The sequence below is a fragment of the Pleurodeles waltl genome, chromosome 12 (assembly GCF_031143425.1).
Source record: "Pleurodeles waltl isolate 20211129_DDA chromosome 12, aPleWal1.hap1.20221129, whole genome shotgun sequence".
Classification (NCBI taxonomy): Eukaryota; Metazoa; Chordata; class Amphibia; order Caudata; family Salamandridae; genus Pleurodeles; species Pleurodeles waltl.
Window position 1 is genome coordinate 33963729 of NC_090451.1, and position 27060 is coordinate 33990788.

At 50.5% G+C, this 27060-nt stretch overlaps 1 protein-coding gene across 5 annotated transcripts in view; it reads left to right on the forward strand.

The window, feature by feature from the left end:
* The first annotated feature begins 6213 nt into the window (after positions 1-6213).
* CCDC124 (coiled-coil domain containing 124) overlaps positions 6214-27060 on the forward strand; it is a 40565-nt gene continuing 19718 nt past the window's right edge. The window contains exons 1-3 of one of the 5 annotated variants that reach the window (XM_069218547.1): positions 6219-6336; positions 8171-8271; positions 9269-9446. In XM_069218547.1, coding sequence (XP_069074648.1) covers positions 9288-9446 — 159 coding nt within the window. In that variant the 5' untranslated portion in view covers positions 6219-6336; positions 8171-8271; positions 9269-9287. Of the gene's footprint in view, positions 6625-7004; positions 7089-8170; positions 8272-9268; positions 9447-27060 lie in introns of those variants that run through there. The other 4 variants (XM_069218545.1, XM_069218549.1, XM_069218546.1 and 1 more) reach the window with 4 other exon arrangements.

A 27060-nucleotide genomic window follows, 5' to 3' on the forward strand; every position in this document is an offset into this window, starting at 1 on the left:
TGCTCTTTCAATGGGTTTATCGTGTCGAAATCTAGAACGAAAGACGTGTACAACTCATAAAAGAAGTGTTAGAACACTACGTTGACAAAGTTGGCAATAGAGATTATGAGAGCTGATAAGGATTTGGCAATCTGCCTTGTTCCTTCCCTGCACTGGGTGAAAGTGAAATCTCCATACAAGCGTCTGGGGTCTGATCTCTTTGTGCAGGTGGGGGAGTTTACATTCAAGACTGGTGAGCTGGTTGAACAGTAATGGAGTGCAGTTGAGAATTAGATGAAGGGCCCTTTTTCCATAGAGTATCCAGAAACAGGGATCCTATGTACAAGCCAGTGTTTCTCCACTCAAACAGGGTGCTTGGCTAAGGCAAGAAATTAGAACAGACCAGGGTGAGGAGAGGAACATCACACAGGCACTCCCAAATGTTGCAATCAATAGTGTTACGCAATTTCAGTCCCTATGGAGTAAGGCTATCCTTTTGATGAGTTATGACTTTCATTGGGGTGAAGAAGAAGTGTGTGCACTGTTAACCTACCAACATGTAGTGCACAAAGGGCATTCCTCCGCTCAGTGGTTCACACGGGAGCCTTCTCCTCTTAAAAAACATTCAGTAAATGGTTAGTTTACTTCTGTAATCGTAACATTAAATATGACAACCGGCAAAGCTCTGTTAAATTTGTCACAAAATCCACTACAAGGTCTTCACATAAAAAAATAGGCACCCTTTCTCTTGTACTCTTTTGCCTAGAGGAATAACTCTCAGTAGCTTTGGCTGAACGTATCTCCAACTCCCATACAAACAAGGGAGCACTCCAAAAACAGGCATAGGGACAGATTTGGAGTTTCAAGGAAGGCACTATGCCAAACTCTTGGTCCATCCACTAGATTTAGAGGTGGGCAGACCCCCAGAATTACACCGACAGTGTGAAATGGACCCAGTCTTCGTAAACCTTTCCTCCTACAGCCCGAGGAAGTAGGGGCTGTCGGAGGTAAGCCACCTTACCATCTGCATAATTTAGAGCGGGCAGTCAGGTTTTTTTTTTTTTTTTACCGTTTTACTGTTTATACCTGGCAGTGAGATAGTAAAAAGGGAAAAATAACTCCATCAATGGAAACTCTATTGGTATTTGTCTGACATTCGTTTTTTTAGTTTTTAGAAACAAACTCCCGCTTTTGGAGTTTGTTTAAAAAATTGAAAAATGTTTAAAGGCTTGATGGCTGGCCGGCATATTTAACAGAAACGTCCGTCAAATCTTTCCTACATCGAAAGGAACCATGACGACAGAGGTTCCTGCCATTGTATAGAGGTGTCTACGGGTCCAACGAACATCTCTAAATTTGGCAGGCAGCGTAAAGACAAGTTGGCAGGTGCAAAGTTCTCTGCCACCCAGTGTGCTTTTACTCCTTCTGCAAAACCCCATATCAGGGCCAGAGGGTTTAAGTCTAAGATGTTGCCGCTATGGATTCACTGCTGCAAGGGTTAGTGACAAAGAGTCTTTGACTATAGAAAGCGTGTTAGAGGCTATTACAATAAACTACCACGTTCTCCGGCCAGGGTAAATCAACGTCTGGATTCCTGGGAAATAAAACACTCCAAATCAGACTGTATTTTCAGGTGGTGAATTTGAAAGTTGAAATACTACTCAAACTCAAGGGGCAACTAACAACGTTCAAACACATATGTTGACTTACTGAGAAGATGAAGAAAGATCTTGCAGGCCACATCATGTCCCTGGTGCCAAGCCAGTCCTTTCATAACACTAGCAGAAAGGACCTAAACAAGCCGAATGTCTATTGTACCTTTGTCACCTAAACAATTCTATATAAAACGATAGGGTGGCACAGAATAAGCTGAAAGCTCTTGATTAAATCAGCATCAAAGACATTCCGGCTCAGAGTGGATTCAGCAAGGAATGTGGACCGGCATGCCTTTAGAAAGAACACTTTATAGCCAATTACTCAGAAATCTATACCTAATGCTGGATTGTTGCAACCTCTTTGAAGATCTTTACAAACCTAGAAATATAGTAGGATAGGCAGAGAGCTGGCAACTCTCTGAAGCATGCGAACCCATGAATGTAACAAAAACAATCACTACCTTTTTTGAAAAGATGGACAAGGCAATCGCTAAACATAATTTAAAAAAAGAGAAACGTGTCATACCTGTGGCAGCAATGAGCAAGATCATTTGGACTCTTAGTTTTGTACAGTCCCTAACAAGTTGTCAAGCGTGTCATTAACTCCATATGATGCCAGGCATCTCACAGGTTCACACTCCCAACTGTGAAAAGATTCTTGAAACCATTTAAATTTAATAGGATGGCAGGCTTTTATTTTTGAGACAAAAAGAAGACTTGCAGTGTGAAGCCCAAAAATGCAGACAATTCAGTTACATGCAGTCAGAGAAGGGTGTACAATATTTGAAGAGAGTAACTGTTAAAGCGTTCTCGTGTGTGCTATAAAATGCTTATCATGGACAAAAGCTCAGTCACTTCAAACTAGTTGAAGTAGGCAGTATCCATATGCCTGCCAGTCAGCTGGTGGAAGACTGTGTTATTCCAATAAATGTAAGGGATCAGTTTGCCAAAGTTCTCTCTTAGGAGACAGACGAATGGGAAAAAAAATACTGATATTTAATTTAAACATACCTACGCCAGAGAATTATGGATGATCTGGTACATCTAAACAATGTATGGGGGACAACGCAAGAGGATGCATGCTGACCTGACACCAAGAGGATTTGAAATAAACATTATATTTTTGACAAGCAGGGGAAAGGTACTTGATTGCTCATACTAGTTTGTGACCCGCCTCCTTCAATATTTGTTGGTATCCCCGGTGCATGCCTATAGAAAGCTCGGAATCTATACAATGGAAGGAAAATAAACAGTTGTTTGTTGTTTATTGTAAATAAGTGATTTAAGCAGGTTAAAGTATGTCAAAAACGAGTTGGCTGTTTGCTTTAAAATCCTGCATTGATCACTAACAATACATAACATAAACAGAGCATGTTAGTTTCAGTAAACAAATGGTCTTAAAAACTTGTCCCGTGAAAGTGGTCAGAAACTGTAAAATGTTTTAGAGGTAGATCCAGTTGTGCTAAGGGAGCAGAATTTAATAAAATAGGCAGCCTCCCGAAAAGTCCACTCGGGCAGCTAAACAACAGTAATACTTTATCACACTTGAGTAGCAGCTTCATTTTCTTATCACAAGTAAACAGCGATGTCATAACAACTGGACCACAGTATAATGTGCACATCATAATACAGAATTTGCAGGCCGCCCAAGGTGATTTTGGGGGGGGGGGTGTGTAATAATAAACTACCACTACTCAGGTTAACAATTTAAAAGATTTAACAAGGACATTATTCCCCATTTTTTAAAGGAATCCCACCCGTATTAAAAATCATCCCAAAAAACAGGGATATATGAAGCCTTTATTGAGACAGATAATCTCAGTATGAAGAAGAGCACAAAGACATAACCAATTTCAAGGTTTTAACAACATGGCTAATCTACTGGACACGTCTGAAGTGAAGAAAATAAAACAAACTTGAGGACAATAAGTGTAAAAAGCATAACGACTTTAAAAGAAAAATGATTGTGAACGTTAGTTGACAGGAATTCCGCACAATGCTATGTAAAACTTTGGATTTGAGATTTCAAGCAGACAGTGAAGACTATTTGGACAGGTGTTTGCTTCTTGGACGGTAGCTTGCACTGCATCCCTGTAATCAACACTTCAACATTACCAACAGAGTTCTGTGAGACATGAACACAATGTTCACGTCACCCCACACAATTGGCCACTGTGGCCCGCTCCAGTGTATTGTAGCTATAGATTATGGATTTACAAACTATTTCCCTGAGATAATATTTAAAAAGAGCCATGCAATTTCTTCAGATGCATTACAGTTTTTGCTTCTCAAGCATAGAAATGGATCTAGTAACAAAGGTGCCGGAAACTCCACAGCACTCAGTCTTGGATTAGGACAGTCCTGGTCCAATTTGTTAGGCTCATTTTATCCTCCATTGCTTTTAAACCAGCTCAGGCATTAGCTTTTAAATTATGCAGTCAAATATTTAGTTTGAATGTTGAATTGTGCGAGGCTGTGGTCCACGTATTACTCAAGAACAGTCCTGTACGTACTCTAATAATGAAAACATTGCTGCGCAACATGTCTGATGGTGGCAGTTATCTTCGTTCTCATTGCTTGTCCCTCCTCCAGGTTTCGAGGTTGCATGCCATCTTTTAAATGTAGCAAGTTGGTACTAATACTGGGCATCCAAAGACAATGCATTTGCTACTGTACTGAGTTTTCTTTTGACCCGCGTACATTGTTCCAGTATGGACAGCTATATGCCATGGATCTCTGCCAGACTGCAGACAAACTAGCACCAAACAACCGTTGAAGAGCCTTCATAAAGGTCCTTGTGTTTTTCACAAATGTTGATGTTGGGTAAGTGACAGCAAGCGTGCTTTGTTTGGTGCAGTTTTTAGCACTAAGTGAAATGCCGCGGGAGGAGGCATATGAGTGTCGTTGCCCCATCCATTGGTCGAGATGAACTGTTTTCAGTAAGTCAGATTTTCAATACATGTCCACGCTGAAAAGTCACTTATATTCAATTGAACCGACCGTTTTAATACCAACAACGAGGACAGATGCACATATTTTGCAGTGATTTGTATTCATCAGCAGGACGCAGCGAGTTTAGTTCCATGAGTATTTACATCTATGAGCAACGGCAGTGTACCACCGTTGTGTATTTCAGACAAACAAGATGCTTCGAGTGACCAGTTATTTGATAAATCCAGACTGATTCCCAACAGGGTGCCGCCTTTTCATATAAAACATGCATGATAAAGTAATGAAGCTGGGATCAGTAGTCATGCCTTGCAGAATTTTCTTGGGGTGCTTTAGGGTTACGAGAAGTTTGGAGAGCAGTATTCCTGGGCCCTGTTATTACGTATTTTGTACCAGGTACACAGTTGTTGGTGGGCCGATACGAACATGTCCCCTACACCCTAGTATGCAGGCATGATGTAGATGTTGGTCAATCTGCACCAAGTTCTCCCCGCTTGCCTCTATTTTGGCCACCAGTTCTTTCCTACCAACTTTCCAGAAGATCCATAAATCGAGCTCCTCGCCATCGATGGTATAAGTCTACAACACACTACTTCTATGGCACCCTCCTTGGTCACTGCTGCTCTTTTGTTTAGTAGCACTGCAATGCTCTGCCACCAACACATTTTACAGCCATTACTTCTTTACTCAAAGATGTGTTCGTCGACTCTGCTGTGCGGTCCTCAACCTCCGACTTTGTAAACCTAATGTTGGTCACTTCTCACACCACGACCCCCGCAACTAAGATTCTGCCACATCTGATGGACTCGGAAACGTCTTTACACCCTTCCTCAAAGTACGGGATTCCTCGCATGCATCCAGCGAGCATGGTCTAAAAGTGCCCCCTGGTGCCTCTCGCCCTGGGACACCAGCACCCCTGGTGCTCTTTGCCAAAGGCATAACACCACCCACCCCTGGGCCTGGTGATCCCTTCTGGTGGCCCTGGCTCCACGTCACCACTCCTCCTGGGCCTGGTTGTCATCCTCCCCGGCCTGGCTCTGCTGCACCCTCTGCAGGAGCCCGTCGCCCGCCTGGTTCAGCTTCTCCTGGAAGGAGAGCAGCAGCCTCTTGTTCAGGTGGTCGGTCAGAGTCCGCTCCCGGTCCCCGGAGGGCAGGTCCTGGGGTCTCTCGTCCTCGTCCGTCCCCTGATCCTGCTCCCCCTCCGAGGGAGCCTGCTCTCCGCCCTGAGGGGTGCCCTCGTCCCCCGGGGCGCTCTCTCCTTCGCCCCGAGGCCTCTCTCCCTCCCACGGGGCTCTCTCCCCTCCGCCGGGCCCGCGCAGGCTGCTCTGCAGGGCCGCATTCTCCAACTCCTTCTTCTGCTTGCTGCTCAAGCCCAGCTCGCCCGGCAGCCTATTGCCCTCCGCCGCCATCCTTCCCGGAAGTAGATCTCCCGCGACCACCGGCGGAGGGCCCAAAACCACCGGAAAACCGACACTGCAGCCTGAAAATGAATCTCACCCTGCGATTGGCTGCCCTACAGATGGCAGATGGTATCGAGCCTTGTGATTGGGGAATGACCCTCCCTCGTCTACAGCAGTATCCTATTGGCCGGTGGGGTCTCCGTTCATTGGCTGTTCGCGTGTTCCGGAGTGTGCACGTGCTTGCGGTACGTTTACATGGCGCGTGTCACGCCCACGCACTCAGGCAGCCGCAGGTTTTTCCGGTCCCTCTCAGTGACCCGGGCCGAGTGCGGCCGCGAGACGCCGGTGACACCGTAAGCCAGTCCGCCGCAGGAGCATACACTCCCCCCCCGACGGCCTAGTCTGTCGGAAATCTTGGCTGCATCACCTTCTCTGTAATATCCGTGACCGGTAGCCACCCGGGCTGTACATGACACCCTACGTCATTTCCTGACCCTCTTTTCCGAGCTCCGTCCGCGGCTGAGCACCGGGTCCCGGGCGGTAGAGCGGCCCCAGCGAGAGGGGCTGAGCGTAGGCTGGTGTGCTCCGGGCCCTGCAGGTGCCCCTGGGGCCCGGTTCCCCGCCGGGGTCCCCGGGAGTCGGTGAGTGGGACGTGCGGGGCTGCTCTCCGTGGCGAGGCGCCCCAGGGCCAGTAGCCGGCTCTGTACAGGGACTGGGGGCTGCCCCTCCGTGCCCCCACGCTGCCAATGCCTTTAATGTTAGCATACGGTTATTAGTGATGGCACATTGTCATTGTGGCATTTTGTTTCCTCAAGCGTTAAATTAACACAGCATTGCATTCTGGGAGTTGTAGTCCTCGCCCACCTATGTTGAATTCAGGTTCTGTACTACAATGGTTTGTGGGAGGAGCAGTTGGAGAGGAGGGAGGGGCTGCTCTTAGGTGTTGTTGGGCACAAATGACACCCAATTAAAATGCATTGCAGTTTACTTTTGTTCTGCTGCTGATTCCTCTCACTGTATGTAACAGGCGTTACTCGCCTCCGGTGAAACGGCAAGTGATTTAATGTAACTCGGAAGCAAAGAAGGTTGGCGTGGCCTTGCCAGGGTATGTACTTGTGATTTGCAGTGCTGTCCTATTAAAACGTTTGGCATTAGCTTACCAAGGAGGCCCTGGGCCTTGGTTCAAGCAAGGAAAATGGCCCTGTGACTGTTGTTGGGGTAGTAAAATACATCGATTATGAGGGTGCGATAGGCTCCTCAAAACTCTGGACCCAGGTGCTGCTGCAGCAGCGGTCGTAGTAACGCCCCTGGCTCTTGGGGCAGTTGGGGTTGTCTCTAAAGTGAATGTAACCTCTTCTGCATTTGACACCTTGAGAGTGGTTCTGTGTCTGCAAAGGGGTTCTCTGACTAACGACAGTACTGTACGCAGTCTGTCTCGCTAACACTGTACGTGTTTAATGGGAAACTAGGGTGTTATTTACATTTAGTTTGGTAAGTTGAGCATGTGCGGCAATGATCTGTGAATCCTTACATCATGCCTTACTAAGTGGTTCTGGGCCCCTAGGACACTTAGTTTGCAGGCCTGGGCTTCATTTAACCAATAATATTTTGCAATTTGTACTATTTGATCAGTTCAATTGAACCAGTAGCAACTGGAATTGCCAAGAATTGCCACCTGCTATGATCAGCAGAAGATAACGAAGTCCCGGCAAAAGGGGGAAGTTGTATTATGCAGCATTTGCCAGTGGTCTAATCTAAAGGGGCCAATGGCTAATCCTGATGTGCCTGTTTTTGTAAATAGATGTCAACTCTTCTTATTCAGGTGGGGAATTTAAGATTTTTCAATCCAAAACGTATGTTATCTTAGTTTTCTCACAATTGTTTCTGCTTCAATGCAAGCACATGCCCAGCAATTTTTATCTGTAGTTTAAATCTTGCTCTTAGAAGTTGTCAACTCTTTGTATTTATGTTTGTATTTCCAGTTTTCCTAATCATATTATGAACGGCAAAGCATGAATGCAATGATCATATATAAATGTATGTATATTTATGGTATTTCTATATTGTGAACCTACTCGAGATGCAGACCCTGCTTGTAATTTAATGTTTCTGTATGGGGAGTGGCGATCCATAGTCGCCTTGAAAGTGCCTGATGGTTTTCTAAGTGATGTGCATTTATAATTCTAGGTAGGATATGACCTATGCAGGCTTCCACCAAATAAACCGTATTCAAACCCACCTTACAGATTACAGAGCCTTACACAAAGGGATCCGATTTTTGTCTTAAGGTCAGTAGTCTCTTTGCAAGCTCCTGTCTGTCACAAGTGCATCAACTTTCAGGAATATGTGTTTAATTCCTAAAGAAGCTGAAGTTCTGGTTATTCAATTAGTGTTCTTACTGGCTCATCAAGACTTCCAGTATTACAGCCCAGTCTCACCATAGGCCTACACTAACCTATTCAGTGCCTGGATCCCTCACGGGTGACAAGCAGTACTCTACAAATCCACTTTACATTTCATTATGTGATACATTACAATGTGCTTTACCTTGTTGTGGAAACTCCGCTGCAGTAGTTTCAATATGTCTCCATTGAATTTATTTTCTTGCAGTGAATCTAGTTGGAATGCGTTTACATAGTGGTAATCCTGAGCACCTGCCAGGGTTGTTTACCAGAGTCTCAAGGCACTGCTCTGTGCTTTAAATGTGTCCTTTTAAAAGAATTGTACTTTTTCTACCTTCTCTGCTTAAGCTACATGACACAGGCTTTCTGTTTCCCCATCACAAGAAACCGAGGCTGCTTGGTCGGTGTTCTCACTGTCACATACGCCCTCCAGATACTTTTCGGATGAAATCATTAATGTTCTTGTTATTATTTAGGAGACACATAACTATGGATCATATATCCTCCTTTTGATTCTGAGGGTATGCGATATTGTTATGCTCCTGGAAGAAGGCCTATTGTTTGCCTTGGATACCTGCTATTTGCGATTGCGTGCTTCTGATTACAATCCCTGTGTCCAGAGAGCAGCAAGTGTTTCTTATAGTTGTAGCATTTCTTACACAAGGGTCTCAGTACAAGACGTGCCACTCCAAACCTGGTAGTGGGCTGTTTACTTTGTTCCTGCAGTTTTTAACCTTTTCAGCGTTGTTACTTCAACTCGAAAGCTGTGCCCCATACAAAACCCCGACAGCCTGACGACCCTTCGAAGATGTTTCTGATAGGAAATGTTATTTGGCCTCTGCGCTGCTGTGCCACGCTGTTCTTACTCTTGCCTCTTCCGTAGTCGCAGCCCAACCTGAGGCATGCCCAAGAAGTTCCAGGGCGAGAACACCAAGTCCGCCGTCGCCCGGGCGCGCAAGGCGGACGCCAAGGCAGCAGCCGATGCGAAGCGGCAGCAGGAGCAGGACGACGCCCTCTGGAAGGATGAGGACAAGCACGTCTTGAGAAAAGAACAGAGGAAGGTAAGTGGGCTTAAACCGGCGAGGGACATGTTTGGGGGCCGATTCCACTCGGCTCGTGTCTTTCTCCACCCTGGGGTGTCCACAGTGGGGTGCTGGTTGGGAGTGTCCGTTTTCCCCCCTATATTTCCTTCTTGGGGAGAGGCCTGTGGGTGGTACACTCAGACCGAGGTGTCGTTTGTTGGTGTGGGCAGGAACACAGCCTTTTTGTGCAGGTTCGTGAGGGAAGTCCGCTTTGTAACGAGTGTGTCTGGTTATCCTTTAGAAGAAGAGTTCATGGAAGGGCCTTAGGGGGTGTGTTGAGAGGGCAAGTGCTTTCGGTTGGTGTATAATGACTCCCTAGACCTGCTGCCCAGAGCAACGTGTGCTTAGGACTCAGAGAAAATCCGCGAGTTGTAAAGATGACAGGAAATACAGTTCTATCACGTCTCTGCTATTTCTTCTGGCCACTGGATTGTGATAATTGCTGTTAATTATCGCCCTTGTCAATGTTACACGCCCTCTTATCCACCAGGTATATCCCTCATTTCCTCATCTTCCGATACAGGCAAGCGCTTCTGCCCGCTTCGGGTTAGATTGTGAAACACTCTCGCCGTTTGCGTCCTGGAGACAACTCGGTAACCCTCGGGAAAAATCCATCCGCTTTTGTCTTGTCGTTTGTATGTTTGCTTGTGGGCTGTTAACGCCACTTCAGTCGTAATCCATTCTCGGCCATTTAGTTCGAACAGATGCTGGCGTTAGTGCTTTTCAATATACTTCATTGCCAGTTACACCCGATAAAAGGGCTGTGAAGTCGGCTGTAGCTTTATCCTGAGAATGAGCACAGGGTTTGTGAGCAGTGACTGCCCATTGGGCGCTTGGTGGCTATGAAGTGGGTATGTGTAAGAAGTCTGCGCCTCCCACGGGCGCAAGGTTGCTGCCCGTGAACTGGAGATAGTGCAGAGACAGTCTGTGCTTATGTAAAAAGTGTTGTACCTCCTGCAGAGAGGTTGCTGCGCTTGTGTTTGGAGTGGTGGTCGGATGGTGTGAGTATATGCAAGAAATCCGTACCAAACATACACACCTTGCAGCAGTCACTGCACTCGAGGGGCTGTTGTGACTAAAGCCGTGAGACCTGCTAAAATACTGTATTCTGCCCCTGCTGTCCGGCTCCTTATTTATGCTTTCTAGATTGGTGCTCCCATCCCCCTACTCTCCTCGTATCACAGGTAGGTTGACCCTGAACATCAGTGTGTCTTGGGCCTCCGGTATTTACAGTCCAGTAGAGGCCAGGCCAAACAGTTCTGAAGGCTTTGGGGTAGCGCTCTTGGTGTCAATAGAATATCTAAACATGTTCCTGTTAGATGTATGAGGCTCACGGTTCTTTGCCTAGCGTGGATGCTTTAAGCAGTCACACCAACAGAACCCCTCTGCGTCATCTTTCTTTCCTGGATTTTTGTTAACTCTTAAAAATACTGCCAAATTTTCATGTGGTCCTTCTGCTCACTATAAGGTGTCGCCTGCTGCTCGCTACAGAGAGGTTGCACTACATCCGAGGTGCAGATATGTAATTTCCACATTAAGAATGACCTACAAGGAGATGCTTGTATGCTAGGCTGTGTGACTGGCAAAATGCGTGTCCATCTTGCAAGGAGAAAAATCTCGGAAGTCACCCGAGATAGACAATTAGACATGGGCTGTTGTGAGACCCACGGGAACAGTGCGGCCGGAGTTGTGAAAGATGAGAGGTTCTCAGATGCTGCATTTCATCTCTAGGGGGCTGTGGGAATTAGAGTTTTCCGGTGTTGTCTTTAAGGGATGGGCGCAAAGATTATGATGTGAATTAATGCTCGTGAGCAAAAATAAAAGGACAAAATGGCAGCTGGTGCCTACACAAAAAAAGCACCAGCACATCAGTTTTAAACATTGTGAGTTCTGGGAATGTACAGGATGGCGTGAGCATTGCGTGACTGTCACTCGCCGGGCTAAGAGGGGCACATATGAAGATGCCTATGGTTTTTCATTTTCTGTTTGTACATTTCGCTCTGCAAGGCTGCAGTGTTTACCTGTTTCCAATAATGCAAGCAAGAAAACATCCGGTGCCGAATTTACATACGTCATCTCACTGCGACTGGCGTTGGTTGCTAGAGTGAGGCGACCTGACCCAAGGCAGTAGCCGAGATGCCGGCGCTCATCCGCCTTTGCTGGGCAGCTCCACGATAAATGGACATCCTTCAGTATTGGGGCGAGGGGAGAGTAAGCTTAGAAGTGCTAGAAATAAGGTGGCATAAAGCACATTTCCCCCCGTGATCTAATCCGCAAAGACAGTGTTGTGTTTTTTTACACCCTTTTGAGTTCTATAAATGGCACCATACTATGACATACAATTCTTGAACAGGTTATTACATTTTTTTGCAATTCACAATATTCTATACCGAGCGTAGTTCGTCTAGAAAAGAACATGTCGATGAATCAAGAGATTGGAATGAAGACTCGAGTCATTCAGTTGTGCTTCTCATATGCGGTTGTGGGTCAGTCGGCCAAGTGGTCTTGATACGCACCTGGCTTTGTAGCCTGCAAGGGTCATTGAGTGCGGGGGAGAGGGGCGGTCCACTCATCGCTCATCCACAAGGGGGTTGGCCAGCTCTGCTGCCACTAAACCTTGACAGTTGTGCATTTTGCACCGTCCCCTCAGGGTTACAGAGCCCTTCCATACACACAGCTGCCGCTCACGACAACCTCTAGCTAGGGGGGTCCCATATCCACAACATCTCGTGTCCGCAGACCAGCGTCATCCACCCACCTTCTCACTTCTGTCAACCACAACTTCATTCCGGGGCATTCCAACTCTACTGACAAAATAAGTGCACAACATCTCCAGTGGACTTAGTGTAGCGTTCAGTGAAGGACAAACACACGTGGGTTGTGGTAATGCGGCTTTTCCACCACGGAGGGGGCCTTTGGCTCAGGCTTGTTACTTAGTGCCGCATTCAAGGCCTCTGCGTCGTGTCCGTTGTGGCTTGCCTGGCTGTGCCGAAGAGACGGAGCCCGGAATTGCAGCCCCGAGGTTTAAGGAGGGTTTGTAGTGACTTCTCTTTAGATGAGCACAGCCTTCCCTACTAGGGTCGCCACCTGCCGCGTTTTTTTTTAACCCACTATACCAGTATTTTAATGTCCTGGTCGGTTCAAATGCAGGAGGAGGGAAGCCTAGGCAGCTTCTAATGCCTTCTCCTAGACCATTATTCACTGTAAGAAGCTGATCTGCCCCGTTGCAGAGCTGGTAAAGTGAGATAAACCTCCTTTCGTTAGTCCCGCTCTTTGGCTCTCTAAGCAGAAAACGTCCAGATCCACCTGCTTTCCTGCTAGCTGCACCAGAGGGCAAGGCCTCGGGATTCCAGAGTGACCCTGCGGGGTAAGAAGAGTTGGATACCCCGTGAAGTAATGGTACTGAGGGATCTGAGTGCATTGAAAGAGAGCGCCAAGAGGCCATATGGCACTATGAGAATCCAGACTGCAGTCTGCTCCTACTAAGCAAGAATGGAGTAGGCTGAACCTGCGCTCTGGGATGTTGACCGGGTGTGGAGGACAGAGGTAGGGAGATGGCTGTAAGTCAGAGGGGCAGCGGGCACACGAGGCAGCAAACCGCCCCTACAAGCAAAGCTTTTTAAGGCTGTGGGGGCGAGCCCTGCTTTTATCCGTACTTCAGTATTAAAATGCCGCACCTTCGGCCGCGTCAATAATTGTCACTGCCCGTATCAAAGCTTACCTACGTGCAGCAACACCCCTGGTCTCGGTGACCTTCACCTCACCTTCCATGAGCCAGGACTTGTCTGCAAGGCCACACAGCAAAGGCGCCTTGTCTTAAAACTGCTGCAGACCCAGCGCCTAGAATCCTAGGTCAGTGAGAATAGCCACAGGATCAGAGAACAGACGTGCCGGACCTTGCAAGTGGTCGCACACTCCGGTTGAGTGGTCTGAAAACACGAGTCACGTGCGCCAAGTATTTCTAATAGGCGCAGGCGCGGCCTTGCTCTGGAGTCTTCTCTGTACTGGCTGGCCGCCGCTGGTCTCCATCTCCTTCCTCTAGGTGGCAGCGCAGGCCCGCTGTAGGCTCCTGCGGCGCCCCCGAGCCATGCCGGGGCGGCTCTTCCGCTCTCCAGGAAGGCATCCGTGGCTAAGGGAGTGCTGCAGGCCCTGCAGCCCCTGGCCGTGGCCACCTCGGGGTGTCTGCACCGATCGCGGATGCTCAAGGCTGTTCAGTGCATTAAGGTCACACAGCGAGTCAGAGTTGTAAAGGGATTAATGGGCACTAACTCGGTGACGAGGAAGACGCTTACTTTCCTTCGAATGTCGCCTCTGCTTCCTGTTCTGGGTGGTATCTTCAGCGGTACTGGGGAGCACATGGGGCTCTGTTGGTGGTAGTGGGGGAGCACATGGGGCTCTGTTGGTGGTAGTGGGGGAGCACATGGGGCTCTGTTGGTGGTAGTGGGGGAGCACATGGGGCTCTGTTGGTGGTAGTGGGGGAGCACATGGGGCTCTGTTGGTGGTAGTGGGGAAGCACATGGGGCTCTGTTGGTGGTAGTGGGGAAGCACATGGGGCTCTGTTGGTGGTAGTGGGGGAAGCACATGGGGCTCTGTTGGTGGTACTGGGGGAGCACATGGGGCTCTGTTGGTGGTACTGGGGAGCTCATGGGGTTCTGTTGATGGTACTGGGGCAGCACATGGGACTTTGTTGATGGTCCTGGGACAGCACGTGGAGGGAGGTTTTAGTGGTAGTGACTAGGGGAGCACATGAAGGGGAGGGTCTGTAAGTGGTACTGGGAGAGCCCATGGAGGGGACTGTCTGTAAGCGGTACTGGGAGAAGCCCATGGAGCTGACTGCCTGTAAGCGGTACTGGGAGAAGCCCATGGAGCTGACTGCCTGTAAGCGGTACTGGGAGAGCCCATGGAGGGGACTGTCTGTAAGCGATACTGGGAGAGCCCATGGAGGGGACTGTCTGTAAGCAGTACTGGGAGAGCCCATGGATGGACAGCCTGTAAGCGGTACTGGGAGAGCCCATGGATGGACAGCCTGTAAGCGGTACTGGGAGACCCCATGGAGGGGACTGTCTGTAAGCGGTACTGGGAGAGCCCATGGATGGACAGCCTGTAAGCGGTACTGGGAGACCCCATGGAGGGGACTGTCTGTAAGCGGTACTGGGAGAGACCACAGAGGGGACTGTCTGTAAGCGGTACTGGGAGAGCCCATGGATGGACAGCCTGTAAGCGGTACTGGGAGACCCCATGGAGGGGACTGTCTGTAAGCGGTACTGGGAGACCCCATGGAGGGGACAGGCAGTAAGCGGTACTGGGAGAGCCCGTGGAGGGGACAGCCTGTGATCAGTACTGGAAGAGCCCATGAAGGGGCAGTCTCTAAGCGGTACTGGGAGAGTTGATGGAGGAGATGGTCTGTAAGCGGTACTGGGAGGCCCATGGATGGACAGCCTGTAAGCGGTACTGGGAGGCCCATGGATGGACAGCCTGTAAGCGGTACTGGGAGGCCCATGGATGGACAGCCTGTAAGCGGTAATGGGAGACCCATGGATGGACAGCCTGTAAGCAGTACTGAGAGACCCCGTGGAGGGGTCAACCTGTAAGCGGTACTGGGAAACCCATGGATGGACAGCCTGTAAGCAGTACTGGGAGAGCCCGTGGAGGGGGAAGCCCGTGGACGGGTCAGCCTGTAAGCGGTTCTGGGAGAGCCCGTGGAGGGGTCAGCCTGTAAGCAGTATTGGGGGAAGCCCGTGGACGGGTCAACCTGTAAGCGGTTCTGGGAGAGCCCGTGGAGGGGTCAGCCTGTAGGCGGTACTGAGACCCATGGATGGACAGCCTGTAAGCAGTACTGGGAGAGCCCATGGAGGGGACAGGCTGTAAGCAGTACTGGGAGAGCCCATGGAGGGGTCCGCCTGTAGGCGGTACTGAGACCCATGGATGGACAGCCTGTAAGCAGTACTGGGAGAGCCCATGGAGGGGACAGCCTGTAAGCAGTACTGGGAGAGCCCATGGAGGGGACAGCCTGTAAGCAGTACTGGGAGAGCCCATGGAGGGGTCAGCCTGTAAGCAGTACTGGGAGAGCCCATGGAGGGGTCAGCCTGTAAGCAGTACTGGGAGAGCCCATGGAGGGGTCAGCCTGTAAGCAGTACTGGGAGAGCCCATGGAAGGGACTGTCTGTAATCAGTACTGGGAGAGCCCATGGAGGGAACTGTCTGTAAAGGGTACTGGAGAGCCCATGGAGGGGTCAGCCTGTAAACAGTACTGGGAGAGCCCATGGAGGGGACAGGCTGTAAGCAGTACTGGGAGAGCCCATGGAGGGGACAGGCTGTAAGCAGTACTGGGAGAGCCCATGGAGGGGACAGGCTGTAAGCAGTACTGGGAGAGCCCATGGAGGGGACTGTCTGTAAGCGGTACTGGGAGAGCCCGGGGAGGGGTCAGCCTGTAAGCAGTACTGGGAGAGCCCATGGAGGGGTCGGCCTGTAAGCAGTACTGGGAGACCCCATGGAAGGGACTGTCTGTAATCAGTACTGGGAGAGGCCATGGAGGGAACTGTCTGTAAAGGGTACTGGGAGAGCCCATGGAGGGGTCAGCCTGTAAGCAGTACTGGGAGAGCCCATGGAGGGGTCAGCCTGTAAGCGGTACTGGGAGAGCCCATGGAGGGGTCAGCCTGTAAGCGGTACTGGGAGAGCCCATGGAGGGGTCAGTCTGTAAGCGGTACTGGGAGAGCCCATGGAGGGAACTGTCTGTAATCAGTACTGGGAGAGGCCATGGAGGAAACTGTCTGTAAAGGGTACTGGAGAGCCCATGGAGGGGTCAGCCTGTAAGCAGTACTGGGAGAGCCTATGGAGGAGATAGACTGTAAGCGGTACTGGGAGAGCCCGGGGAGGGGTCAGCCTGTAAGCGGTACTGGGAGGCCCCATGGATGGGACAGCCTGTAAGTTCAGCACGGGGTGTCCGTGTGGGGGACCAGGCAGCAGCCCCAAGACTCCTCGAATGCGTGAAATGTTACCGCCGTGCAGCCTGCTGGCAGGAGTATCCCGCCAGATGTCAGGCTTACTCCTCGTGGGAAGAGCTGAAAGCGCCCTCGCCGTGAGCCCCGACAGAGCCCTCCGTGCCTCCCACCCCTCCATGCATCATAGCATCTCCCTTCATCTGTGCGCAGCTCCATGAGCATCCCAGCTAGGCTTAATACAAACACACACGGGCCACGCGCCACACATGCACCCTTTCCACGCATGGACTCTCGGCCCACACGCGCACCCAGCCACACATGGACACCGGCCGTGCGTGCACCCGTTCCACGCCACGCATGGACTCTCGGCCCACACGCGCACCCAGCCACACATGGACACCGGCCGTGCATGCACCCTTTCCACGCATGGACTCTCGGCCCACACGCGCACCCAGCCACACATGGACACCGGCCGTGCGTGCACCCTTTCCACGCCACGCATGGACTCTGCCCACACGCGCACCCAGCCACACACGGACACCGGCCGCGCATGCACCCTTTCCACGCATGGACTCTGCCCACACGCGCACCCAGCCACACATGGACACTGGCCGTGCGTGCACCCGTTCCACGCCACGCATGGACTCTCGGCCCACACGCGCACCCAGCCACACATGGACACCGGCCGTGCATGCACCCTTTCCACGCATGGACTCTGCCCACACGCGCACCCAAGCCACACATGGACACCGGCCGTGCATGCACCCTTTCCACGCCACGCATGGACTCTGCCCACACGCGCACCCAGCCACACACGGACACCGGCCGCGCATGCACCCTTTCCACGCATGGACTCTGCCCACACGCGCACCCAGCCACACATGGACACCGGCCGTGCATGCACCCTTTCCACGCATGGACTCTGCCCACACGCGCACCCAGCCACACATGGACACCGGCCGCGCATGCACCCTTTCCACGCATGGACTCTCGGCCCACACGCGCACCCAGCCACACATGGACACCGGCCGTGCGTGCACCCGTTCCACGCCACGCATGGACTCTCGGCCCACACGCGCACCCAGCCACACATGGACACCGGCCGTGCATGCACCCTTTCCACGCATGGACTCTGCCCACACGCGCACCCAAGCCACACATGGACACCGGCCGTGCATGCACCCTTTCCACGCCACGCATGGACTCTGCCCACACGCGCACCCAGCCACACACGGACACCGGCCGCGCATGCACCCTTTCCACGCATGGACTCTGCCCACACGCGCACCCAGCCACACATGGACACCGGCCGTGCATGCACCCTTTCCACGCATGGACTCTGCCCACACGCGCACCCAAGCCACACATGGACACCGGCCACACATGCACCCTTTCCACGCATGGACTCTCGGCCCACACGCGCACCCAGCCACACATGGACACCGGCCGTGCATGCACCCTTTCCACGCATGGACTCTGCCCACACGCGCACCCAAGCCACACATGGACACCGGCCGTGCATGCACCCTTTCCACGCCACGCATGGACTCTGCCCACACGCGCACCCAGCCACACACGGACACCGGCCGCGCATGCACCCTTTCCACGCATGGACTCTGCCCACACGCGCACCCAAGCCACACATGGACACCGGCCGTGCATGCACCCTTTCCACGCCACGCATGGACTCTGCCCACACGCGCACCCAGCCACACACGGACACCGGCCGCGCATGCACCCTTTCCACGCATGGACTCTGCCCACACGCGCACCCAAGCCACACATGGACACCGGCCGTGCATGCACCCTTTCCACGCCACGCATGGACTCTCGGCCCACACGCGCACCCAGCCACACATGGACACCGGCCGTGCATGCACCCTTTCCACGCATGGACTGTCGGCCCACACGCGCACCCAGCCACACATGGACACCGGCCGCGCGTGCACCCTTTCCACGCATGGACTCTCGTCAACCCTTTACTCGTGACACGTTTTATTATATAGAGTCTGGATAATAAAAACCTGGATTAATTAGGACGGTGGCAGTAGCAAGTGGCCACGCTGTTGGGCTGTCACCACAATGAGGGTTGACCGATGTGGCCTTTCAACCCCACACTGAGGGCGTAGACAGTACTTTGTCCTTAATTTCCAGGCCACCCCGTGTGTGGAGAGGTCTGAAGGGCACGAGGGTGCTGTCACTTCTCGCAAGGCGACGAGCAACGCAGGGAGGGACTGGGCTGTCCCCCCAGGTTACCGAGACCTCCGTAAGCCGGCGCAGGAGGGGTCCTTTCAGGGTGCCAGGCATGCTTTGGGTAGGTAAGCGTCTCCTCCTGCGAGCAGGGGGTTCTGTGGGGTCCGAGGGGCGGAGCAGCGAAGAGGCCCCGGATCCTGATAGTGGATAGGAGGGAGAGCTGTCTGGAGATGGGGCAAGGCCTCATACTCCGGCCCGCACACACGGGGCTGGAGCTGCTCTGGTGTCGGGGAGATGTAGTGGAAGCCTTGTGGGTGGGAGCATCGTCACGGTGATTGGGTGGGGAGCTAGAAATAATGCCCGTGGCGCAGTTTTTGTTTCCCTTCACGAGCCAGTGCTTAGAAGTGAGGGAGAGCGCGGCCGAGCGCTGGGGGCATCACTTTATCCTGGGAAGACATTGTCCTCTCCCGCTGAAGGTTGACAAATGGAGCAATTGTGCACGGAGCCGCAGGCTGTGTCCTGGCCCAGTAATGGCCCCCGCACCCCCTCCCGCTGTGGGTCGGCCACCTCCCCCCGCCCTCTGGTGCAGCAGGCCACCTTCCATGCACGCATCGTGCCCCGAAGCAGTGTGCACAGAGGCTGCACATGCCTTGATGCAGCCCACTGAGGGTGGCAGGCCTGGGCGAGAGGCACCCCTGCATTACAGGCTTCGCTCCGGCCTTTCCTAGGCTGCACACTCCAAGAGGGGCCTGTGGCGGGCAGCTCGCCCCTTGACTGCAGCTATTGCACGAGGAACCACTACGCTCACAGTGGTCAAGGAAGCCTCCTGGCGTCGCTCTTGGTTTCTGCTCCCTGAAGATAGTTCTTCCTGGTCCTTTGGACAGCCTGTGCATTAGCTCACCCTCATGCCTGCATCTCCTGTGCTGTCTGCTGCATCACCTGAAGGGTGATTGGGTGGAAGTCCCTTTCCCCTGGGTCTCTGGTGGCCGGGCAGTTATGATTAAGGCTTCAATTTTTACGTTTTTACAGATACGGAAAATCTATTTCCTGTATTTATTTTTAAAAGCTGAAAAATGCAGAAAATTGTGCTTCTTGTCAGTAAGTCTCCTCGTCCTTTATGAATTCCAGACCAGCTGCTGAGCGAGTAGATATCATAGAGATTTAAAAACAGCAGGAGATTTCCTTAAATACAGCCGTGCGTTTCCATATGTTCCTATATAATGCTAATATTTACCTGTCGGTGCAGTGTGAAATTTTGGCTGCTTAATTTGCTAAAGCGTTACAGGCATCAAAGTATGAGTGCATGTTTATCAGCTAAATAAATGTGGAAATATACAATTTTACCACTCCTTTCATTCTCAAAACCTAGACTATATATACATACCAATAAAATGGCCAAAAAAAATATAGATAAATACCGAGAGAAGTGTTAAGATAATTACCATAGAACCGGGAGCCCTGGTTATGATGTGATGTTTGCAGAACCATAGAGCTTCTCCATCTTGGATCCACAGTCCTCCATACAGTCCTTCTGTCCTAAGCTAGTGGGAGTCGTGCACTACTGGTCCCTGCCAGGTTGGCATTGGTCTTCAGGGGGTACCAGGCCATCGCGTGGACTCGCTGTACTCTCTCTGTGCACGTCAGCTCCTCTAAAGAGCTGGTTCTCTGAGAAGCTGTCAGGATTGTGGGCCGAGGCTCTCAGTGTTATTGATTGAAAGGAAAGAAGTGGATTTGTTTTTAATTAGCCAGGACTAAGACAGGAAGGTTCTGTTACATCAAGGGCTTGTTGTGCCACACCGGGCCAGTGCCAAGCGGGTTTCATCTCTATTCTCGTTCACTTATGTCCTCACTGAATTCTACACAGTTAGAACTGCTCTATTGCAAAGATCAGTACAGTCCCAGTGGTCATAGGATCTGTCCTCGCGGTTAATGCTATTTCTAGTTTTCGTTAAATTAAATTCCAATTGTGATGGTTATGTGTTTTTTATTTTATTTTTTATTTTTTTATTATTATTTTTTTCTCCCTCTGGCACTAATTACAGAAAAATCATAAAGGGACAGTATTTTATCCCGATTTCATGTTGAGCACAGTCGGCTTAAACTGTTATAAAAGTTTGAAAGATTATTTGCACCCCAAGGTTACCTCCCATTAGTTCGGCTAGGCAAAAATGGTGGAACAGCGGCAAGTCTACTGCTGTATTTGCCTAGTGCAGTGCCCCCTCTTTGACCTTCGTTCTAAACACAGGAATTTCTGCACAGTCAATGTAATTAAACCTAAAAGCGTCTTCATTTGCTAAATTTCATGGAGTCATTCTAAGTATACTTTAAAAAAAAATCCTCTAGAATCCACATGATAGCCTCCGGTCTTCTAATGTACTGTTTGTCACTTGCCCTCCAGAGAACCCCCAACATTGTGGGGGATCCCTCGCTATTCTACACAGTAGGTCACCAAGCAATTTCCCAAGCCCTGTCTTAGGGGCATTGGTGATTTGGATTAGTTTCAGCATCTACTTTACATGCAGAGGCCTGCATCTGGACAAATCCAGAATATATATAAGATACTTACGCAAGGTAATTCACAATCTCATTGTAAGCTTGGGATTATCCGGCCTTGGTTGCACCAGTGTGGTAAGTTCATATTTGCCAGTGAATTAAATCAGTGCTTTCTGTTTTTATTCCTTATTCTAAATGCTACTCCGGCTTCTGTTTTGTTTTTCTCGCTGCGTGTTGCTCCGCGTCCCTCCTTGGGGACAGTAGATTGGCCGCCTCCTTCCAGTGCATTTCTGTGGGATGCTCCTCTGGTTGGACCCTATAGAGCGATCACAGTGACTGCCGTCCCTCTGTGTGTGCTTGTGAAGGGCCTCTTCATGTTTGTGACTCTGTAGATGGTCTTTGAAGGCTGCCTGTATCTAGTGCATGCCTGTGGCAGGGTTGTTACACTAGCCTCCATAGAACATTTACTATGACTGCATTTCTTCTGTGCATGCATTTGCGGTATGCCCAGAACCACAGAGATTATGCCCTGCAAAAGCTTTTTCCACATACTTTTGGATTCACTAAATTTGCCACATAATCCTTCATTGGCTGCATACCCTGAGCTAGAAACATTTTGTTTTAGTAGAATGTGCCAACAGATCTCCAGTTACTATTAATGCATCAAAGCATGTTGCCGTGCTGTGGAAGGCCCTTTGTAAAGGTTGACTGAGCAGCTTTGAAATACTTTTTGCTGGATTGGGGCGCTTTCCCAAGCAATGTTAATGTGCAAAAATGTAAAATAATAAAGTTTTACTATTGTTAAATATGCCACATAATTTGCTTTTTGTTGCTGCATAAGTTTGTCCTCTCCTGTTGCATAATTCCAGTGGCCCTGAGTATGTCTCCTTTAGCTCTGCGAGGACCATGGAGGTCATACCTCATGGCTGCCTGTACCAAGTGCATTCCTGTGGGTTTCACTTTCCCAGCTAGTCAGGACCTATAACCATTACCCATCTGGGATGGTAGTTAAGTCCTCATGTGCAGTTACCGCTCTAAAGCACACAGAAGCACAGCTACTCTGTCACCTCGACTCAAAGCACTTTCATGCATTATACCAAAACACTTCCCACAAAGACCTTGCGGACACCCCACTCTTTGAACCACACTCAACTATGAATGAATGCTTGGACTCCATCACACGCTTGGAAGCCACCACCAGGGCTGGACACGAGCACCACAGTGGTCACTCACGCACCCCTGCAGTTCAGCGCAGCTCTAACCAGGCAGAAACGTACGTGTATCAAGCACACCACACTCTGGGAGCTGATTTCGGCGCCTGGTACAGTGCATAAGCGCAAGTGTGGTAAAATGCTGTATGATGGCTTCTCGCAAGGACCGTCGCTAGAGGGTCCGTGTTGTACCACCCTTGTAACAGGGGTCTGTGGAGTAGAACGGGTGGCAGCAGTGGCACAGGCGTCTTTGAGATGACCCTTCGGGGCAATCTGTGGGACAGAATGCAAGGTGGCGGGTCGGGATGGAGAGACCTACGACTGGAGGAAGTAGGAGGGCACTGACCAGGAGGCATTGCTGATCCCGTCAAAGGATGGCGAATGGGTGCTGGAGTCCTGCTCGAGCAGCAAAACAAACCACTGACCCAGGGAGGGGGATGAATGAATGAATGGATGAATGACTTAATGATGTGATTTACAAAATGCAACAGCCACTCAAAATGCGAGTCCTGGCACTGTAACCAGAGTAACGGGGACAGGCGAGGTGTGTGGGGGGCGGGAGGTATTACAGATTTAAGATACATCTTCAAGGATCTGCAAAAGGCAGATTCATTTTCTATGCTTCTAAGCTGCATCTGGATATATTTTGGCCGTTTGAACTAGGAAAAGTGCCACCATGTCTGCAGAGATAAAGTGAGCCTTACAGGAACAACGGTTTCTGCTAGGAACAAGTAATCCATAGATGTTCATTTTTTTCCCCTCAAAAAGGGGGTGCACTAGACTGTAATTGCTATGTTTGAGTGACCCGTGAGTGATTAAAGATCACTGTTGCACCTGGCCCTTTTTTCAGGGTCATGCCCAATGTTTTTGCCTCCTTCTTCCTAATTTTTCTGACCAGTTTTTGTGGGCTTTAGGACCCCGGGCACTTTAGCACTCATAATCAGTGCTAAAGTGCATATGCTCTCTGTGTAAATTGTATTGTTGAATGGTTTATTCCTGATTGGCATATTTGATTTACCAGTAAGTCCCTAGTTAAGTGCACTAGAGGTGCACAGGGCCTCTAAATCAAATGCTACTAGTGGGCCTGCAGCACTGGTTGTGCCACCCACATTAGTAGCCTTGTAAACATGGCTCGGACCTGCCACTTCAGTGTCTGTGTGTGCAGTTTCAAACTGCCAATTCGACCAGTCAAGTGTATCCACCCGCCAGGCCCAAACCTTCCCTTTTGGTACATGTAAGGCACCCCCAAGGTAGGCCCTTGGTAGCCCCATGGGCAGGGTGCAGTGCATTTAAAAGGTAGGACATCTACTGGTGTGTTTTACATGTCCTAACAATGAAATACTGCCAAATTCGGGTTTCACTCTTGCAAGGCCTATCTCCCTCATAGGTTAACATGGGGGCTGTCCTTAAATAACTTTAAAGCTCAGATTCCCTTTGAGGGCAGATAGAAATATGGAGTTTGGGGTCTCAACGCACAATTTAAAATGACATCTTTTAGTGAAGTTGGATTGTAGATTGTGAGTTTGAAAATACCACTTTTAAAAAGTAGGTATTTTCTTACTTAAACAATTCTGTGACTCTGCCTGTTTGTGGATTCTCTGCCTGGGTCAGTTTGACAGTTGGGCTGTTCACACCTCTCCTCTAGACAGTGACACAAAGGAAGCTGGGGAGTAGCCTGCATATCCTGATGAGCCATCTGAGCTTGAGTGGAGGGAGGAGTAGTTACTTACACTTGAAAGGACTCTACCTGCCCTCATACAATGCAGTCTACAACCCCATGGTGTGTGTCTGGGGTCTGGCCTGACAAGGAAGGATCTTGCAAACACTTGAGACTTTGCTTTGAAGTTTGCCATCTTCAAAGCAGAAAGGGGTATAAGAAGAGGACCCAAACCCCATACTTTTAGAATCTTTCTGAAATCAAGATGAACCTCTGCCCAGGAGAAGAGCTGAAGAGCGAGTACTGTCCCTTTGTGGTGTTGCTTTGCTTGACTGGCCTGCAGTTGCTGCTTCTGCCTGAAAAGAGTGCAATGGGTGAACTTTGCTGTGTGTCCTGCTTGAGAAATTTCTCCAAGGGCTTGGAGTAGAGCTTGCCTCCTGTTGGAAGTCTCAGGGATATCAAAGACTTCAGTTTCCTCTTCCACCACCAGCACTGGGAACTGTTTTGTGCTGTTCAAGGAGAAAAACCACTGCAACGCCATCAACGATGCTGCTGGCCAGCACCGTAACCTGCTGATGCCGCACAAAGCTGCACTGCCCTGCTTTGCACCATGACCCTGGTCTCGCCGTCATAGGACGATTTCACCGAGCTGCTGCTTGCCTGCGACCTATGGGCCCCGCACTCTGGCATCGCCTGCTCACACTGCAGCCTGGGCATCCCCAATGACACTGCTCCTGCTGGCATCAGCACGGTGGCCTGTGGACACCGTCTGTGAGGTACACAATGCACCATCCCGTCCTGTACTGCAGCCCCTGTCCACCGACACCATCACCATCGACTCCAGTGTCGTCACCAGGTATCCCTGCCTACACCATGGCCTGTGGACACCGCTCTTGATGGTCACGAAGCACTGTCCTGTCCTGTTCTGCACCGCTGGCTTGGGCCTACCGACAACAGCGCTTCAGTAACGACGACGTCGCTGTCTGCACCGTGACCTGGAGACACCGCATATCCCACTGCCCCTCTTCACACCGCAGTCCTGGTCTCACCGACGCCGCTGGACTCCATCACCGAGCCGCTGCCTGCACCGTGACATGTGGGCACCACACGTCGCTTTGTACCGCAGCCCTGACGCCATCCACACCAGCGCTCCTGACTTCATCAGCCCAGAGTTTGATCTGTAACGCGTGTGACTTCAAGGGCCCAACGACCCCCACACCGACTCCGGAACCAACACCGCAATGCCAGCGATGCTGCTCTCCGGAGCTCACCGTGAGGATCACGATGCCCTGCAATTCCAAAGATACTGTTTGCGGGTCTCCACGACACCGTGGCTGGCTCGCGGCTGTCCTGAACTGTTTGTTTTGTTGATGACAACTCCGTGATAGCCCAGGTGGAGCTATAGACTTCAAGGAACTGTATGGCTGAGTAAATCTTGCAGAATTCATATTTTTAATATTGTATGTTGGATGTTTATTGTAGCTGCGTAGCTGGTCTTGTTTTATATAGATAAATATTGGCTATTTTTCTAAAACTAGAGTGGTGTCCTTTTGTAGTCTCTTCATTTATTACTCTGTGTTATGTGCAAATGCTTTACACATTGCTTCTCAGATAAGCCTGACTGCTCGTGCCAAGCGATCAAGGGGGTGAGCAGGGGTTATCTGAGCAGGTATCTCCCTTATCCTGAAAAGAGTGAGGGTTCCTACTTGGAGAGGGTGCAAACCGACTGCCGATTAGATCACACTGTGAAGCTCTCCAGAAGAGGAGCTATTGTCGGTGTGCTTGGAGTCCTGCGGTTAGGCACCTTCAGCTCGCGGATAGGTTCTCTGCCCCTGACGCCGCCCTCTGGTAACACCTCACAAGTTCAGTTTTATAATTCTTTACACCTGCCGTTCTTCGTCTAGTTTTTCAAGGATGATGCTTTGTCCACGAGGAGCAGGTTCGGCCACTGCGATGATGCGCTCTCGGAGTGGACATTGTCCAGGGTTGGTCCTAAGCGGGTCAGAGAAGATGGTGAGCTGCTGCAGAGGGTATCGTTGGGTGGTTTGTTGGTACAATCAGCCCAGCGGTGTAGAAAAGGTAATCCAGCCTCCTCTCCCACACAACCATGAGCTCAAGTGCACACTCTTTGAAAATGATACATTTATGGTTGCTACAGAGGTGTAGGTTTTAGGACTTTGCTTCAGCTGGTGCTGTTGTGTTATCATCCTAATTTAATGGTTACCTTGGTAACATAATGCCAGAAATGCAAAGTTAAACGAAGTGTAACGTTCAGGTTGTCCTGACATTCACTCCTGATCCCGCCGTCCTGGATGTAGTGTGTTGGTATCGAGTGAGTGAGTTTGGGTGGATACTGGTTCTCGTCCCACGGGCCTGCCCTCACACTGACTTGCACTCCTTTCGTCACTGTCGCCAATCCCTGCCCTTGCTCCGCAGTGGTCCTGCATGGAAGGGCTGACTTGAGATTCACATCTTCTCCATGTAAGGCCTGGTCCAAGGTGGCCTCCCTGACGCACTGTGCACCACCCTATCTGAATCACTGCTCGGAGGTGCTCCTTGTGAGCAGAGGTGCCCCGGTGCCAGGACGGCTGGAAACCTTTACGTAACCTGCAGCTGAATTACTTACCACTTATATCAATTACAGGGCTGTTGATGCTGACCTCACGCAGTTGTTGCTGCCTCTTGTTTACCTGCAGCAGTCCTTGTGTGCACACCAGTCCTCAGGTCTCTGTGAATAATTTACACCTACAAGCTGCACCCCTGGTCTGAGAGGTGCCGGGCTTGCACCTGCCCCGGCCTCGCTTGGCCACGCTTGAGCCACTGAGATTAGAATAGTTTTCCTTTCCAGCTACCTGTGTCGTGATACTTGAGACTCCGGTCCCTCATGCATGCGTAATGCAGGCTCTTCTGCCGCGGACAACCCTTCCAATTAATGAGATTAAAAACTCTGAAAGAGGATAGCTCTGCTCTTTGATTCCTTCCTCGGTGTAGTGTTTGTGAGCGAACAAATTATCGGATCATTCAAGTCCTGGTCTGTTCCCTATTCCCAGGAAGATCGAAAGCATAGATTGAAATAAATACATATCCGCTTACCAGTGC